At 39.6% G+C, this 17,879-nt stretch overlaps 2 protein-coding genes across 2 annotated transcripts in view; one reads left to right on the top strand and one right to left on the bottom strand.

The window, feature by feature from the left end:
* The window catches only part of WDFY4 (WDFY family member 4), a 388,818-nt gene that overhangs the window by 308,641 nt on the left and 62,298 nt on the right, over positions 1-17,879 (top strand). The window lies entirely within an intron of this gene.
* On the bottom strand, positions 4,348-5,115 carry LRRC18 (leucine rich repeat containing 18). Its single transcript, XM_075528402.1, has one exon. It carries the CDS (start codon positions 5,113-5,115, stop codon positions 4,348-4,350), a length of 768 nt encoding a protein of 255 aa, XP_075384517.1.

Here is a 17,879-nt window from a genome sequence, read left to right as displayed (position 1 = left end):
TGATAAATCACTACTCTGACAAAGATGATACTGGAAATGATAAACTAAATTGACTTAAAATGCTTTAAAAACAGATAACATTAGAAAGTCCTGGATATAATGGGAGAAAAACATGAATAAAACTCAAAATCATAATTGAGACCAAATTTACTGGTTGATAGAGACTGGTAGAACCTCTGATAATGTAGTCCTTACCTTTTATGTCTGGAACTAAACTTACCTCTGGATTACAATAATAAATCATTCAAGATCCAAAGGGTAGCATTTACTCAAGTACAATATTCAGAGGGTGTGAAGGAGGAAGGAAAATAAGAAACATAGGGGAAAAGTGAGATAAGCAATGGTACATTAAGGGTATTGCAATAGATGCATTGACTCAGAAAATATATGAATTGCTGAATATTAAACTATAATCTGTTCATTAAACCTTCACTAATGCCCAATAGAAAGTAATAATAATAATACATGATAATATATAAATGGTAAAAACTACTTAAATTAAAATTTTTTTAACTCAACAAAAATAGTTCTAGTACAGATTGGAAAATTTTGAAACACATTCAAAGAGAAAATAGCACCATTCTACTCAGACTCTTCCAAGCATAGAGGAGGCAGGAATACTTCCTAATTCATTTTATGAGGCGATCATTACTCTGATACCAGGGGCAGCTAAAAATTCTATAAGAAAAAACACTCCAAAATGAATATCAAACTTGCTGCCATCAGTGAACATCCATATGAATATAGATTCAAAAACCCTCAATAAAACACCAGAAACTGAATCTAATAGCATATGAAAACGATTGTACATCAAACTGAATGTGATTTATCCAAGGACTGCAAAAATGGTTCAACAAGAGAAAACCAACCAATGTACACACCACCTCAGCATGTGTGGAAACAAAGGAGTGGGGAGTGGTCACCATAACTGAAGAGTAAGAGGCCTTTGGCAACATCCAACATAACAGATGTATGCAAAAGACTGAAAGCTATCCTTATAAGCTCAAGAGCAACACTATACTGGAAGTCTTAGTAAGAACAATTAAGCAAAAATAAAATAATAAATTAGGAGGCAGCAAAATTAGAAAAGAAAAACTAAAGCTGTCCCTAGTCACAGATAACATGATCCTATGTACACAAAATCTCAGTCACCATAAGAAAGCTAACAGAATAAAGCGGTTCATCAACATGTCATACAAAGTGAACAGAAAGAAATCAAGTTTTTTGTGAGCAGCAGCAATCTCTGTAAGTACATCATCTGTAGAAAATATGTTCTATGACTTCTTTTGAAGTTAAACATAAAATTGCCATATGACCCAATAATTGCACTTCTATATATGAGGAGGTCCCCCCCCCCCCCACCAAAAATTGGAAAAAGGCCCGCTGGGCAGAGCTTTCATAGTGCAAAAGTTTCCCCCTAGGTGAGCTCTGAGTAGTGGGCCAGGTTTACTCTGGTCACAGTGAAGTTTTCATAAAAGCAGCTTCACTCAAACCTCGTTTTTTTGTGATGGCCAACTTGAGAACAGTGTGCCACTGTGAAATTTTGTTTCCTGCTTTGGAAAAATGCCATAGAAACTGCTGTGATGTTAAACAACTTACAAGGACAGCTATGGGAAAAACTCAAGTGTATGGGTGGTTTTCTCATTTCAAAAAGGTGAAATGTCGATTGATGACAAACTTTGTTCTGGACATCCAGCAACTTCCCAAACGATAAAAATGTCAACAAAATCCATGCACTTGTTCCCAACAATGGACCGGTGAAGATATGGGGGAGTTATGTGGTGTATCCTGGAGCTCAGTTCAGCGATTTTTAACAGAAGATTTGGGAATGAGATGTGTCGCTGCAAAATGTAGGTCTCGGGTTCTGACTGACCAGGAAAAAGAGCGTTGAGTGGAAACATGCTGTGCTTTGAAAGAACAGCTCCAAATGACCGAGCCTTTTCCCCCAAGGTCATTAGTGGTGGAGAGACATGGTGCTGTTCTTATGACCCCAAAAGCAAGCATCAATCAAGCTAGTGGAAGACGCCATCATCCTTTCATCCAAAAAGAGTTCATCAAGTGAAATCAAAGATCAAGACAATGCTCATTTGTTATTTTTTAGATGTGAGGGGGAAAGTGTATTTAGAGTTCATTCCACCAGCTTAGACTATTAATCAAGCTTTCTATTTAGAGATTCTAAAAAGGTTGCATAACCATGTGCGACAAGAAAGGCCTGATTTGTGGCAGACAGAATAGTTTTGCCACAACGACAAGGCACCTGTAATGCAACCAATCTCAGTGCGCTGATTTTTGACAAAAACCAGCATGCCTCTCTTGCTCCACCCAACTTCCTCGCCTGACCTCGCTCCCTGAGACTTCTTTCCTTCCTCCAATGCAGAGGGTCCTGAGAGGACAGTGATTTGACAATGTAGAAGAGGTGAAGCAAAAGACAAGGGAGGTGCTGCTGTCTGCCATCGGAATAAACGAGTTTAAAGAATGTTTCCAAGAATGGAATCACAAATTTGGTAAATGTATTGATGTAATGGAGGATACTTTGAAGGTGATATGGTTGTTGAGTTAGAAAAATTAAATATATAGCTTTGGGAAAAATTCTGGTTTTTTGGGGGGGTTCTAGTCACTCATATACCCAAAGGAGTTGAAAATAGTGAATCAGACACATGTACAGCAGTGCTCATTGCAACATTGTTGATAATATCACAAAGATAGAAGAAACCAACTTAGATGAGTAATCAATGAATGGTATACCATTTACTACGATATATGCAATGGCGTTTGACTCAGCAAGAAAGAGAGATGAACATTTGCTACTTGCACCACATGGATGGACTTTGAAGATATGCTCAGTGAAATGTCAGTCATAAAAGGAGAAATGTTGCTCCCCAACACTTACATAAACTATCTAGAATAGGCAAATAAATAAATAAAGGCTAGTAATACAAAAACTAATGGGGGTAAGAAAATAAAAATGATAAAAATGAAATTAAAATTTTAAATTTTTGTAAAGCTAGCTTCCTCGATCTTTTTCTCCAGGAATAATCCAGGTGTCGGTAAGCAGTTCAGAACAAATCCAGAGAGTGGTCCGCCTTTTCAAGGATTCATTCTACTGTTAATTCTGCCTAAACATGTAGTTTGACTAGGGACACTATCCAAAATGATATTTCAGCTGTAAAGAGAACTAGCATATTTTGAATGATTACTCTGTGCCCCACCATAGGCGTCCTGCTTTAGAGGCTCAGCCACCCTTAGAGTTAGGCTTGGCTATTGTTCACTCTTTGCCAATGAGGGTAACAAGCTAAACAAGATGCCCAAGGCAGGGCTCTCATGACCCCAGATCTGTCGGAATCTAGATGTTTGGTTTTTTCCTCTGTGCTAGTCCAGTACCAAACAACCTCAGTAACACAGGTTTCTCAGACAACTAAGTTCTGTCTCATCATTCAACTGGTCTCACCTACAAGCGTCACAAACAAAGCTAAGAGTTCCACACTTTAACCAAGTCCCAGCAACCAGTAGGGTATTTACATTGAATGCACCAACCTACATCTCTCCCTATTATTTAGTATTCCCCAAAGTATCTGAAAGAACATCGGACATAATGTAATTGGACTGCAGTCTTATTCATTCACAGCCGCCACCACCACCACCAAAAGAAAAGAAAGCATAAAACCAATGGTGACTGATCACAGCGCCCTGTGTGTTTCTGAGACTAACTGTTTGCAGGAGTAGAAAGCCCCCTTTCTCTGTGGAGCTACTGGTAGTTTTGAGCTTCCAACCATGTGGATTGCAGGCCAACTCGTAACATCACAGGGTTTAGGAGGTTTAGCCTGGAAAGCTCCTACAGCAGATTATAAAAGAATAGATAAGGACAAAAAAAGAGAGTACTTCTTTGGGCCTGAGATGTTACTTGCTAATACTTAATGAAAATACTTGCTGTCCCCCGGATTTCCCTCCTATTCAAACCAAATGCCTATTTATTTGTTCTTCTACCAACTCAGGACATGGGATCTCTGACTTCTGAAGCCCTGACCTAAAATATTTCTGTATAATAAGCTCTACTTCTTGATGTTGGTGGCTGCCCCTGAAATGTTGTGTGTGCCCAGGCTGTAGACTCTCGATTGGAGAGCTCTGGGAGAGGAGTGAGAAGAGACCTTGCATGACTCACTGTACATGTATGTACAGGCACAAAGGAGAGAGGCAAGTGGAACCAAAAGCCCTCGATCAACAAACTCACAAGCATAGGGGATAGGGAAAGGTGTTTTATGGACGTGGCTGTGGAAGTTATAGCAGTGCCCACTACAATCTTCCCTGCCCACCCATTTTTCCCCACTGCTTGAGGGTCAGGGTCCCCAGTCACCTCCAGTCTTCTTGAGACTCCTTGGCCATGGAGTTGGGTGAAACCAAATTGGAAAAAATGGGTTTTCTTGGTGCTGCCAAGGCCATGCTCTTGATTCTGTTGAGTTTATCGCGGGCTTGTTGGCATTTTCTCAGGCAAGGCCCACACAGATCTTTCTCCTCCACTAGATATAAGCTCTCCAGCCTTTTGATGGAATCTAGAAAGAGTTCGGATTCTCCTTCCTTGGGAAAGGGATTTCGTTTTACATTAAGCTTTTTCAGCTTGGGGAGCTTGCTAATGCTATTGGGAATGCTGGTCAGTAGATTGTCAAAGAGTCCCACCTCATGTAGGTCCTTTAGAGCACCCAAAGTGGTGGGCACACTGTCCAGATGGTTCAAGCCGAAATTCAGGGTACGGATATTCTTGAGTTGGTTCAGTTCCACAGGCAGCCCGTTGGTAGTCAGCTTGTTGTTACACACATTAAGGTAGAGCAGGGTGGTCATTTGGCCGATTGATTCAGGAAGCTTGTCGATGTAGTTACTGTGCAGGTCTAGCCAGCGCAGGTTCTGGAACTTCGAGATAGAGTCAGGGATCTTCCTGATCATATTTCGACTAAGGTCGAGCTCGTCCACATCATTGAGTCTCAGGATACACTTGGGAAAGGTGGTAATTCCCATTTTGCTCAAGTCAAGGCGTTTTCTTCCATCAAATGTTATCTTGATACAGTTCTTGGCCACCTTCAGTGTGATCTTCTTGCCCTTGGGGCCTTTGCCTCCCTTCGCCATGCTTTATAATGAGGGTGTGTGTTTGCTGTATGATGTCTCGTTGATCAAGTGAAGAAGACACGTGGAACTAGAAGATAAACTCTGGAAGAAGAGAGAGAGAAAAAACAAACACTTGTTAGGAACTGACAAAACAGCAAACCATCAAAGTCTGCTTAAAAGGAAAGAAAGTTGGAGTGGAGAGAAATTAGACATAGTATGCTAGCTTTGAATTGTCATTTTGGTGAGAAATAGAGAAACAACCATGGCCTGCCAGGTGAAATAACAAATCTGCCGTGGAACATTTACAGTCAGAATGCTTGTTGGAAGTGACAATTGTGAGACTGTGTACTTTTCACATGTTACCAGGACAGACAGGTCCCTGGGGAAGAACATCATTCTGGAGAATGTAGAGGTCGTGAAAAAGAGGAAGACTCACAATAAGATGGATTGACGCACTGGCCACAAACTTTTAGAAGACTGTAGGATTTTGTAGGACTAAGCAGTATTTTGTACTGGGGTCACTGAGTTGAAACCAACTCGTTGACACACAATATCCACAATCTGAGCACAAGTCAAGCTGTCAATGATAGTTGGTTCAGTGTCTCCCCTCCCCAGACCTTCACAAATAGAGTAGAGGGGTGCACAGTTTGCCAGGAGCATGAGAAAGGCCTGTATAGCTGTGCGTGTATCCCCCATTGTCTCAAACTTACACGTATGAGGGGTCCCCCCCACACAAAACAAACAAACAGGAAAAGCTCTGCTGATGTGAGGGGGATAATGCACTTGGAGTTCATTCCACCAGGTCAGACTGTTAATCAAGCTTTCTATTAAGAGGTACTGAAAAGCTTGCATAACAGTGTGCGGCAAAAAAGGCCTGATTGGTGGCAGATGGGAGACTGGTTTTGCCACCACAACAATGGCGTTGCCACCATGACAATGCATCTGCTCATGCAGCCTTCTCAGTGCACCAGTTTTTGGCACAAAACTGCATGCCTCTCTTGCCCCACGCACCTGACTCACCTGACCTCGCTCCATGCAACTGCTTTTTATTTCCTCCAATCAAGAGGTACATGACAGGACAATGATGTGACAATGCAGAGGAGTTGAAGGAAAAAAACGAGGGAGGTACTGTCAGCCATCCAAAAGGATGAGTTTGAACTATGTTTCCAAGAATGGAATCGCAGATTTGACAAATGTATTAAGGTGTAGTGGAGAGTACTTTGAAGGTGATAAAATTGTTTTGCTAAAAACAAAAAATTAAATACATAGCATTGAAAAATCTGTTTTGGGGGGCTACCACCTCATATATCTTCCCCTAGGAGCACAGCTATTTTTAGGGTTGTTGCTAGATCTGTTCTGCTCACCATGTCTCTATATGAATCTAATGCTCCCTTAGAGTTATTACATGAATCATCAGTGTGGAGTTGTTAAGCTCTCAACAACAGCATAAACTAGATGTAAGGGAGTATGGTAGGAGTTAAAAATTACTGTATCAACTTTACTTTCTCAACCTAGAGGAACCATCAGTCCTTGACTCCTAGAACTACAGTAAAAATAAGGAAAATAGTTTTACCCAGGCCACTACCACTCTCAATAGGTACCTACTTAATGCCCATCAATATCTCTTCTCTCAATGGGTATGGAGGGAGCCAAGGGAGCACAGCAGAACTTAGAAACAAATGATGCCTTTTTCCCACTTCCTACCTCTTTCGATTATGATTGCACCTATTAATTTAATAGCGTATACACTTGAATTTCGATCTGAAGGATGTAAAGAAAGGTAATGAAGGAGGGTTGTGTTCTTCTGTTGTGCAGGGTCGCTGTGGGTTGGCACCAGCTCTACGGTGCCTAATAACAACAAAAACAACAGTCTCAACCGTGTCTTCTGAGTGCCTCTGTGTGAGTTTAAACGGTCATCCTTCCAGCTGGAAGTCAAGTACTTGGTCCTTTGTGCCACTTAGGGGCAAAGGTCTCTAGGTCTCTTAGCACTTAGTTGCCAAACTAAGGTTTGGAGAGTTGACCCCAACCAGGGATGCTAGAGTAGAAACACCTGTCAACGTGTGCCCATAAAGATTGTCGCCATTGGTACGTACCATCATGTCGGTTCTGACTCTTAGCAACCCTGACTGCAATAGAAAGCAACATTGTCCTGTCCTCTCCTCTCCTCGCAATCTTTCATCTGTTTGAGCCCATGGTTGTAGCCACTGCACTGGTTCTTCTTTCCTGCTTGTTACTTTATTAGCATGATATTCTTTGCTAGGGACTAGTCTCTCCTGAGAATGTGCCCCAAGCACGTGAAACAAACTCTTGCCATCCTCATTCCCAAAAAGCATGCTGGCTGTACCTCCGTCAAGATCTTCATTTATTGTCCACCTTTTACATGCATATGAGGACATGGAACGTGCCGTGCGTTAGGTCGGTGCTCACTCTAGTCCTCCAGGTGACGTGCTTGTTCTTTGATACGTTAAAGAGCTTTATTGCAGCAAATACACCGAATATAACACATTGGTTTGTTGAGTGCTGCTTGCATGGATGTTGATTGTAGACCTAGGTAAAATGAATCCTGGACAACTTTGGTCCTTTCTCCATTTATCGTTTTATGGCTTTCTACGTCTATAAAACGTTAGTCTCAGAAACTGACAGAGGCACTTCTACTCTGTCCGGTCCGGTCACTGAGTCAGAATGAACTCAGTGACAGCGATTTTGATATCTTGTTTTTTGGGGTCTGGTTGTGAAGATTTTGGTTTTCTTAGATGGAAGTGTGTGATTCATACTGAAGGATGCAGTCTTTGATCGTCATTGGTGCTTCTGTAAGTATTGCAGCCTAGACGGTGCTGTGGAGTGGCGGCTGTTGTTTTCTGTCATATGAGATTGCTGAGTTGAAATAAACTCAGCAGCAGCATGTACCAACAACATGAAATACTAGAAAAGTACCAGGCACATGGTACATTTTTTATTACTATTAGATGTTAAATATCATTACAGGATCTGTACACAATCTAATCCTCAGTGATTCAGTCTAGTTCATAGATCATTCATATTGTAAACAGAAAGAGACTGGAGCTTAGCAATGTGGAATTCTCCACTAGAAAGAGGATGAAAATTCCAATCTTCCTTGTCCTAGTACCCCTGCTTGCTACCATACATGATTTTTGCTTAGTGGTTTTGTACTGTGAATGAGTCCAACACCAGACAGAAATATGCGATTGGAGGCAAATACTGACACTGCTTCTATTTTTCCACAGGAGTGAACAGGGAAGATATTCTGTAGTGCTTGTATTTCACCAAGCAAATTATTTATCAGAAATCAAGTTTATAAAATTCATTAATAGCCAGTAACCAGGCTGTTAAAACCAATTTTCTTATCCCACCCCATCCCCCAAACCATTTTATTGGGAGCTAACACAGATATGATGTTGTTCCATCATTCGGTCACATCCAGCAGTATTTTGCAATTGCTACCAGTTTCAAAACAGTCTCTTCTTTCTTGAATTTTTTGCCATCAACTCCCTTTTACGCCCCCTCCCCGCTGCACCCCCCAGAAATCCTGATTCTACTTGCAGTTCATTAATAGGTTCATTAATCCTGGGTTTCATATACCAAAAAGCAGAAAAACATAGAACAAAAATTCAAGAGGGTCACCCCAATGACAAAACACATCTGAGATAAACACCGATATGAACAAACAAACAAACAAAACAGAGGTAATGTTGAAAACCATTTCAGGGCCAATGGGCATCAGAAGGGGGATCAACTGACAAAGTAAATAAAATGTTATATGATTTCCATACTTAACCATACTTAGAATCAAAGGGAAAATTGTGAAAAGCATCTTCCATGTACGTATTGTAATTGCTACCTCTCAAACATAAGAACAATTGTGAGGATGGCGCAGGACGAGGCTGTATTTCATTCTGTGGTGAATAGGATGTCTGAGTAAGAATGGACTGGATGCCACCAGCAACAATATAGCTACTTGTAGCTGAAGGTCAGCGACCCCATCTTCTGGAAGACCAACTGCGTTAGAATTTTCTAGAATGAGCAAGAGTATTCAAAGTAAACACAATATCAGTTTTAAGAGGAATTTGTGGTATTGATCAGGCTTTGAAAACTGACCCCATTCTTTAGAAAGGATGTAGAACAATCATAGACAGTATTAAATGATTGGTGACCTCAAACAACACTATACTCAACAGTACTGAAGTTTCTATATAACACAGTTCTGGATTATCACAAGGGCTAAATCATCTTAAAAATAAAAGTTGAGGCGCTGTTACACATTCTGCCCTGCCTTACCCACTTTGTGCAACTATAAACACTGCCTGGAAAGAAGGCCTAGAGTGCTCCTGGCAGGTTCTGGAACTAAATGGTTGCAGGCGTATTAGAGAAAAAAATAACTCAAAATGAGGTCAAACTGGTGAAAAGTTTTTCAAGTAGTTTTTTTTCTGGTATGATGTAGCCTTGACTCAAACACAAAACTATTTTTTCTTTTTTAATTACATTTACATTTTTGATTGTTGTCCCTTGAAGCTACAGCTTTATTTATTTATTATATTCAAATTATTTATTTTTATTTATTTATTTTTGTTGTTTATTTCATTTGTTTGTTTTAATTTTAATAAATCATTTTGTTGGGAGCTCTTAAGGCTCTTATAACCATCCATACATCAATTGTATCAAGCACATTCGTACACACAGTAGAACTCCGGACCTGGACACTAATCTCTTCTAGAAGGAGCATCGAGATGCGATGCAATCAAGTTCCTAATCCATTTTTCCCATAAAAATAACTGAACACTGGATTAATACATTACTGACTAGCAAGATTTTACCCGTACCTTGCCTTTTTATAAAAAAACATTACACAGATATTTCAAAGTCAATAAATTCAGTATCAAATAATATAAGTTAAACAAGAAACTCAACATGTAAAAAGTTTTTAACATGGCCCATGCCTTGAAACTGATGAGGAGCTGCATCTGTGGACACGGATGTGGAGAGGAGGTGTGGAGAGAGAGTCATTGTTTGGAAGGAGAATCCCCTTACATAAAATCAACTGGTAGCTGCTTTTCAGGAGTTTTTTCCACTCTTTACCTTTTTTCACTGGGACCTGGCTGGCTTTTTCTAGGGTTTACTAAATTATCATCCACAATATCGATAGCACAATTAACCAGTACTTTATCATGATGATTCTTTTCAAAAACACGTCTTTTATATAAATACAGTACAGAAAGCCACAGCAACTAAGAAAATTATAACAAAACCTTTGAACACACCCACAAAGGGTTTAAATGAGTACTAACTACTCCAACTAATATGGAGTGACCCAAACATGAACTGATTTTCTTTACAAAAATCACATGCACCAGTTTGGATTCCGATGTTCTGTTCAAGCTCCGATGCAAAATTTTCTCATCATTTAGTGTGGAAATCTGATTATGTTGAATACTGATGCAGTTGAATACCAGGGTTCTACTGTATGTTGTCATCAACGTTTGCAAAACATTTCCTTTCTACTTGAGCCCTTGGTATCAACTCCTCTTTTTAACCCCTCTGTCCCCCACCATCCCACCATCATGAACCCCATGATAATTTATGAGTTATTTGTATTTTCGTATTTTACACTGTCTGCCCACTTCGTCCCCCCATATTTCTGTTGTTCATTAGGGATGGGGGCAGGGTGTTGATCATTGCAATTGGTTTCCCCCTTTGCCCTCTCTTCCCCATCTTGCCCCTACACTCATGGTATAGCTACTCTCATTATTGGTGCTGAGGGTTTTATCTGTCCTGGATTCTGTAAGTGGAGAGCTCTTATCTGTACCATAGAGTTGTAACATAGAACTAGGATCATGCTGGTAGAGGGGGGGTTGGGGGTGGAATGCAAGGAAGCCCTAAAGAAAGAGAGGAATGTTGTGTTTTGTCGTTGCTATACTGCACCCTGGCTGCTCTTCCCTTCCTTGTCAAACACAAAACTGCACCAGATATAGGCGAAAGATCCTCAAGAAAACTGTCTTTCTCATCCAAAGAACAGAAAAGCTGACATTTAAGGATCAGAGTGAATGAGGGAAATCCCCTATTTCCCTTGATTTTTTGTGTGTTTGTTTTATTTTTCCATTCTCTCTGCCTTGGCCCCCATACAATCCTGTGTTAATGGTGTCAGCTAGGTTCAAGGCCACTGTCATCAAACAGAATCAGACTCAGCACCCTGAGGCTGTATCAATCCTTACGGGAGCAGCCACCCTCATCTTTCTCTGGAAGAGCAGCTGGTGGATTTGAACTGTTGTGCTTGTGGTTAGCAGCCCAACAGTTACTAGTCAGTATCACTAGGGCTCTTATACACCCAAAATTCGAAGGGAAAAGAATCACTCTATCTCACAAAATGCTGCCAAGAGCATAAAATCCTTATTTTTCTTTTTTCTCCATCTCACTGCTACTTGAACTTGGAATCAGAAATAGTGGTAGGAAGTATGTAGTGGAGTTAAGGGAATAAACAACAACAGTAGCAATTATGGATTTATAATTAGAAAACTAAGGAAAGGGGAATCTTCTGGGACTATGGAAAGGAAGAAGCTCAAGGAAGTGATTTTTAAAGTTGTTTATGAACTCTTCAACTCACTCCAACACACAGATGAACATACAAAGCCCTGAACAACATGCAAAACACTTTGAGAACTGTCGTAAGACATGGACCTCAGTGCAGGTTCCAGACTTATGACTGAATAACAACACGAGAGACAAATCTGAATCGTACTGCAGATACTTTAAAAACTGGAGACACTTTCGTACCATAGTGTGCTGAAGAGATTTCAGAACTAGACATATACCAAAACTAGACATATACCAAAACTATTCATAGAAATTAAGCAAGGAACCAACTTTTGTGATATCCAAAGTATGTAAGAATATAATCTATATTACTCAACATACAAAAAGCAGAAACATCTCAATCTCTTGAAAGGAACATGACCATGAACAGAGGAAAAAACTACAATGACCCAGTCACTGGAATTATCAAAGACCATAAGACAGCTATTAGAACTTTGGAAAACATCTAGTATAACATCGTTTAACACTAATATAAGTGGAGCAATACAATTGAAATGAATGGGAAAATGGAAAGTTTCGTTTGAGAGGTGATGTTGTAAAAAGACACCAAATAGAAATTTTAAAACTCTAGAAATACAGTGACAAGTCTCTGGAAGCCCAGAACAAAGGTAAGTGAAACCATCCCCGACCTTAAATGTAGATCAATAAAAATATATTCTCTCTAAACCAAAGAAAGACAAAGAATAAACACAGCCTTCGGTATCATGTGAAACAGACCCCCTTGCACCAGCAGACTGTCCGAGGAAAAGGAAACTTCATTACAGTGCAGAAAGCATTCTAAGGAACAACGGAAAGACCTGCAAGTATGAATGTAAGACATGCAGCAGCTCCACACCTCAAAGAAACCTACACTTGGACACATCATAATCAAACTGCTCAAAATTAGAGGGAATTCAAATAAAATTAATTTTTTAATTAAAATCTTTAAACCTGCAGAGAAAATGGTCAATTGCTTTTAGGGAAATACCAATAACAAATGACCACTGAGTCATCATCAGAAACAAACAGGGAAAATGACTTTTTGAATGAAGACAATAGAAAGACATTATTAGAGAAATGAAAACTAAAAAGCTTAGGTTACTAACTCAGCTATTAAAAGCAATAAACCAAGTGTTTCATATGAAAGAGAAATGATGCCAGGGAGCTACACAGAACTTTGGAAATAAAGGACAAAAAATTGAAGTGGTAAATATTTAAGTAAACATCATGGGTTTTTTTATCTCTTAAATTCTGTAATACAGACATACACAGGATAAGTCAAAACATATCGACACGAAATCATGCAATCTTTTACAAAATATCCGTGTGTGAAGCTATTGTTTCTCAACATAACCCCATCCAGGTCTAGACACACCTGAAGGCAGGGTGGCCATCTCTCTGACCCTGCTATAAGAGTTCTTCACTGACCACCACATCAAAACAGTAATTTTGACATCTTTGAGTGACTCAGTATTTGGTCAATTTAAATGTTCTTTGAGTTTGAGGAGGGAAAAAGAATTTTGAAGGGGCGAAGATCAGGATTGTAAAATGGATTGGTAAGGTTTATCAACAGAATTCCCACATTTTAACCTTCATGAGGTCATCATAAGGGGAATAAATTCCTGGCTGCAGTTTTCCTGGCGTTGTCTTACCAGCACAGTGAAATCCAGCTGGCACGGCAGAGCCTCTAGGTCAGCGGTTCTGAACCTGTGGATTGCGACCCCTTTGGGGGTAAGGCCATCAGAAAACACGTGTTTCCGATGGTCTTAGAAACCTAGACACCTCTTCTCTATCCGTCTCCAGGCAGGTCCGCCCACATGCAGATATGCCCACATACAAGTACCCCACATGAACACTGTTACCCATGCTACACCATGCTTCAAGACAAAATTTCATGTACTTATAATTAGAAATAAATATTTCACAATGTATAATTACATATTGTTTTTGTGATGAATCACTATGCTTTAATTATGTTCAATCTGTAACAATGAAAATACATCCTTCATGTCATATATTTGCATTACGATTCATAACAGTAGCAAAATTACAGATATGAAGTAACAACGAAAATAAATTTTATGGTTTGGGGTCACCACAACAGGAGGAACTATATTAAAGGGTCATGGCACAAGGAAGGTTGAGAACCACTGCTCTAGGTCCCTCAAAGCCTAGAAGCAATAATTTATGACTTACCCTGCTGTGTGTGTGTGTGTGCACACTTCTGTGTGTATGAAAGACTTCAAGAATTTCATAGAAAACTTCCATGATCTTTTAAATCCATTTCCATACATTTTTATGTATTTGTGTGACTTAAGGTAAAAATCACCACACTGTCTGATGGGGGATGTGGCAACTATAATATATAGGTGATCCTTCTCTGGTGATACAGTTTTTTCATTCTTTTGGAAATGATAACATATCAATTCTAAGTAAACAATGTAAAGTTAAGAATGTACATTTTAATCCCCAAGGCAATCACTAGAGAATAAAAACACAGAGAGCTATAGTAAAAATAAAACTTAAATAATTAAAAAAACGTTTAAGAAAAAAATTAAACAAGGCAGAAAAAAAGAAATGGGGAAGAAACAGACTTCAGACTCTGTTCTTTCAAGTTCCACAACATCCTTCCTTGGTCACACCAGAAGGATTCAATGTGAAAACCTCATTAAGTGAACTGGGCTTTACCTCAAGCACCTATAGATGATTTCTGAAACTGACATACCCCGATAGACTTAGGGCTGACACGCTCTGTCTAGGTGAAAAGCAGCAGAGGACTGCTATGCCAAGGCTATGGAATTGTCGGTCTTTGGGCTTTGCTTTGAGGGAATCAGATGAGTGGTGGTCTGGGAGTACTATATATTTATATTAAATGCCCTCCTTGCTTTCTTATGACATGTATTAACCCTATAGATATGGTTCTGCCTTTGCGATAAAATGTTACTGAAAGATGTACCCCATCACCAATCCATTTTTTGTGTAAAGAGTGTCCACCACTTAAAAATTTAATCCGTATAAGTCAACAATTCATGCATCATGGTCTGACAAAACAATAAATGATTAAAATGGGAGACCTAAGTGTAAACACACCAATATTACATTAAATGAAAATGTTCTAAATACACAAGTAAGTAAATTTCAAAAATGAGTAAAAATGCAAAGGGTGGAATTATTTTCTATTTATAGGAACTCTGGTGATGAAGTAGGCTTAGCATTAGACTATTAGCTGCTGCTGATTCAATTCGCCAGGCCCCTTGCAGGAGAAAGATGGGCAATCTCCTTTCATGAGGATTTGCAGTCAGCATGTATTTCATCACAGTGTTTTGTTTTGGTTTAGGATATCTATATGAAATTCACTTTAAATATATATGAATACGTGAAAATGAGAAAATGAAAAAGACACAGTGTGCAAATATGAATCAAGAGAGCTGCAGTGACTATATTAATATCAAAGTATATTTCATAACTAGAAAATGTTCTTGACATAAGGAAACATATTACATAATAATACAAGGACCATTTTACTAATAACATTTTAAAAAATCTTAAATGTCCATGTATGCAATAACACAGCTTCAATATTAATAAATCGAAGCTGATAAAACTGAAAGGAGAAAGGGGCAGATTTTCGGAGTCGGATACATCTTGTCTCTGAATATTCCATAGAACATAATAAAGAAAAAACCAGCAAGGATATAGAACAAGTCTTCTCAGTCTCTGCTCTGTTGACAGTTTGGGGCAGATAGTTGTTCGTTGTGAGCACGGGGTGGACTGAGAAGACTTTCCCTGTACAATAGGAGAAGGGAAATAGCTTCTACCAATAGCTTCTGCCAGTAACAGCACCCCCACACACATCTCTTTGTTAGCTGAAACAGCCAAAAATGTCTGTACACATTGTCGAATTTCCACTGGAGAGTAGTGACAAAATTTTTTCCAAGTGATAACTGTGGATATAGGAATAATCATTACCAGCCAGTGGATCTAATTGACATTTATAAACATTCTCTCAGGATAAAGCAGAACATGCATCCTTTTTAAATGCACAGGGACCATTCACAATGATGTGTCATATTCTGGGTCATCATATAAACCTTGACAAGTTTAAAGGAAATGAAAGCATGTAGAGAATGATTCCTAACAACAAAATAATTAAATTAGAAATTAATAATAAAAATATTATTGGAAAACTCTTTAAATAGTTATAAACTAAACAACAGACTTCCAAAAATTATCTATGAGTCAAAGAAGTCATCCAAGGAAAAATAAAATATTTTTAACTGAACAATAATGAAAATGCAACATCATAAATTTTGTGGCATGCCACTTATGAAGGGATAGGGGGACAGTTTAAATGCTCGCTTACAAAGAAAGTTCCCAAATTAATCATCTAAATTTCCATTTTAAGGAACTAGTTGAATGAGAAAAAATACAACCTTAAGCATATCCCCAAACCAAAATATCCGATGTCAATGCCAATTCATAACAACCCTATAAGACAGGGGTTGACTGCCCCCTGTTTGTTTCGGACACTGTAACTCTGTATGGGAGTGGAAAGCCCAGTCTTTCTCCAAGGAGGCGGCTGGTGGTTTCGAACTGCTAGCCTCGCAGTTCACAGCCCACTGGTGTAGCCAGTGTGCAGCCAGTGCTCCATTAAGCATGCAGAAGGAGGAAATAATGAAAATAAAAGCAGAGATCATTATTTCACTTTTTGCCTGTTAACAGCAGAAACAGTAGAATGAAATTACCAAAGTTACAGGATTTCACAATTCGATTTGGGGACTAACTTATTAGGAAACTTCAAACTATGCAGATAAAAAGGATCTTTTGTTTGTGGGGCATTCTCTAAGAGAAAATAATGGAAACTTTGCCGACTAAATTAATTCATTCAAAACCAATTTCATTTATTGTTTCTTCGCCCTCGTGACTCACAGGGATACTGTATATACTCAAGGATAAGCTGACCCGAATTTCAGCCGAGGCGCCTAATTTTACCACAGAAACTGCATTAAAATGTGCTGGGAAACAAGGCTTAGACTCGAGTATGATTGGCTAATAGGCTAGTTTGCCTTCTGCTGTCACCTCCCTGGTAGCTTCAAATGCCTTATTCTCTGTATCCTGAAATGGTGTTATGTCTTCTCAAACACAGTGAAGTGGGAAAATGAAAAAGGGTGATGGCCTTGGGGCTGCAGAGTAGCTATGCCCGAAACCTCTGGACAGATCTCTCAAATCTCCAATGCCTCGCTCCAGGAGGCTGCGAGGGAGGAGAGAGAATCACCAGACTCAGCCCCCCAGTCTTCCTGGAACTGTGTACTGCTTACTTTCTTGTTGGTGGTTCTGGAAGCAAAAAAACTCATTGAGGGTATGAACTAGGTGGCTTCTTTTTTAAAAATCAATTGTCCCTTACTGAATTATACTGAACCTTTCTGTCTGGTGAGAAAGAAAGTTGCTAGCAACAGGGCAGACTGGAGGCAGAAAGACTACTGAGAAACTCACATAAGAAGCATCATGGAGCTCTGACAGCTTTTGGAGACACTACAGATGTGCAGAGATCCAAGTTTATAAGAACTCCAAGGTGGGGGTCAGGGGAAGGCCCTGACATCAATTTTGAAAGAGTTACAAAATGTCAAGAGCCAGTAAGCAGCCATCACGCACACAGATGATCTATGAAAGCAACAGTGCAAACTTGCTGCTGAGCCCTTTCTACAGCTCCATAGCAATTGTGCCCGTGTCAGTTCTATGATTAAAATAAGGGAGCTGAGAGCTAGAGATGTCACGTGACTGCTCCACAGTCATACAAACACCAAGAACATACCTAAAATCCACCTTAGATGTACCTGGTGTGAACGCATACAGTCTGACATTATGGTACCTCCCTCTCCTACCCACTCTGTTACCTTCGCTCCAGCAGACGGAAACATGTTATTTTACTGGACACTTCTCTGGACCTCGATCACTCCCAATATCTTTCTGGAATCATGGTCCTAATCCGGATCTTCTCAGACCAAAAACTACTACTATCTCTTCAAGAAAAACATAAGGCCACCACCTACCCCCCGACAGCTGCAAGAAGTTGCATTGCCATTTTGGTACCTCGGGGGCTCTTTGGCATTGGAGCAAGAAGTGTAAGAGTCCCCCGGACTCTAGAGGCCCAGACAGTCTCTCAAGTCCACTTTAATTCACCATGAGTTTACCACAAACTG

Source organism: Tenrec ecaudatus, chromosome 12, assembly GCF_050624435.1.
Source record: "Tenrec ecaudatus isolate mTenEca1 chromosome 12, mTenEca1.hap1, whole genome shotgun sequence".
In the NCBI taxonomy this organism is placed as follows: domain Eukaryota; kingdom Metazoa; phylum Chordata; class Mammalia; order Afrosoricida; family Tenrecidae; genus Tenrec; species Tenrec ecaudatus.
This window is presented reverse-complemented; position numbering and strand designations above follow the sequence as displayed.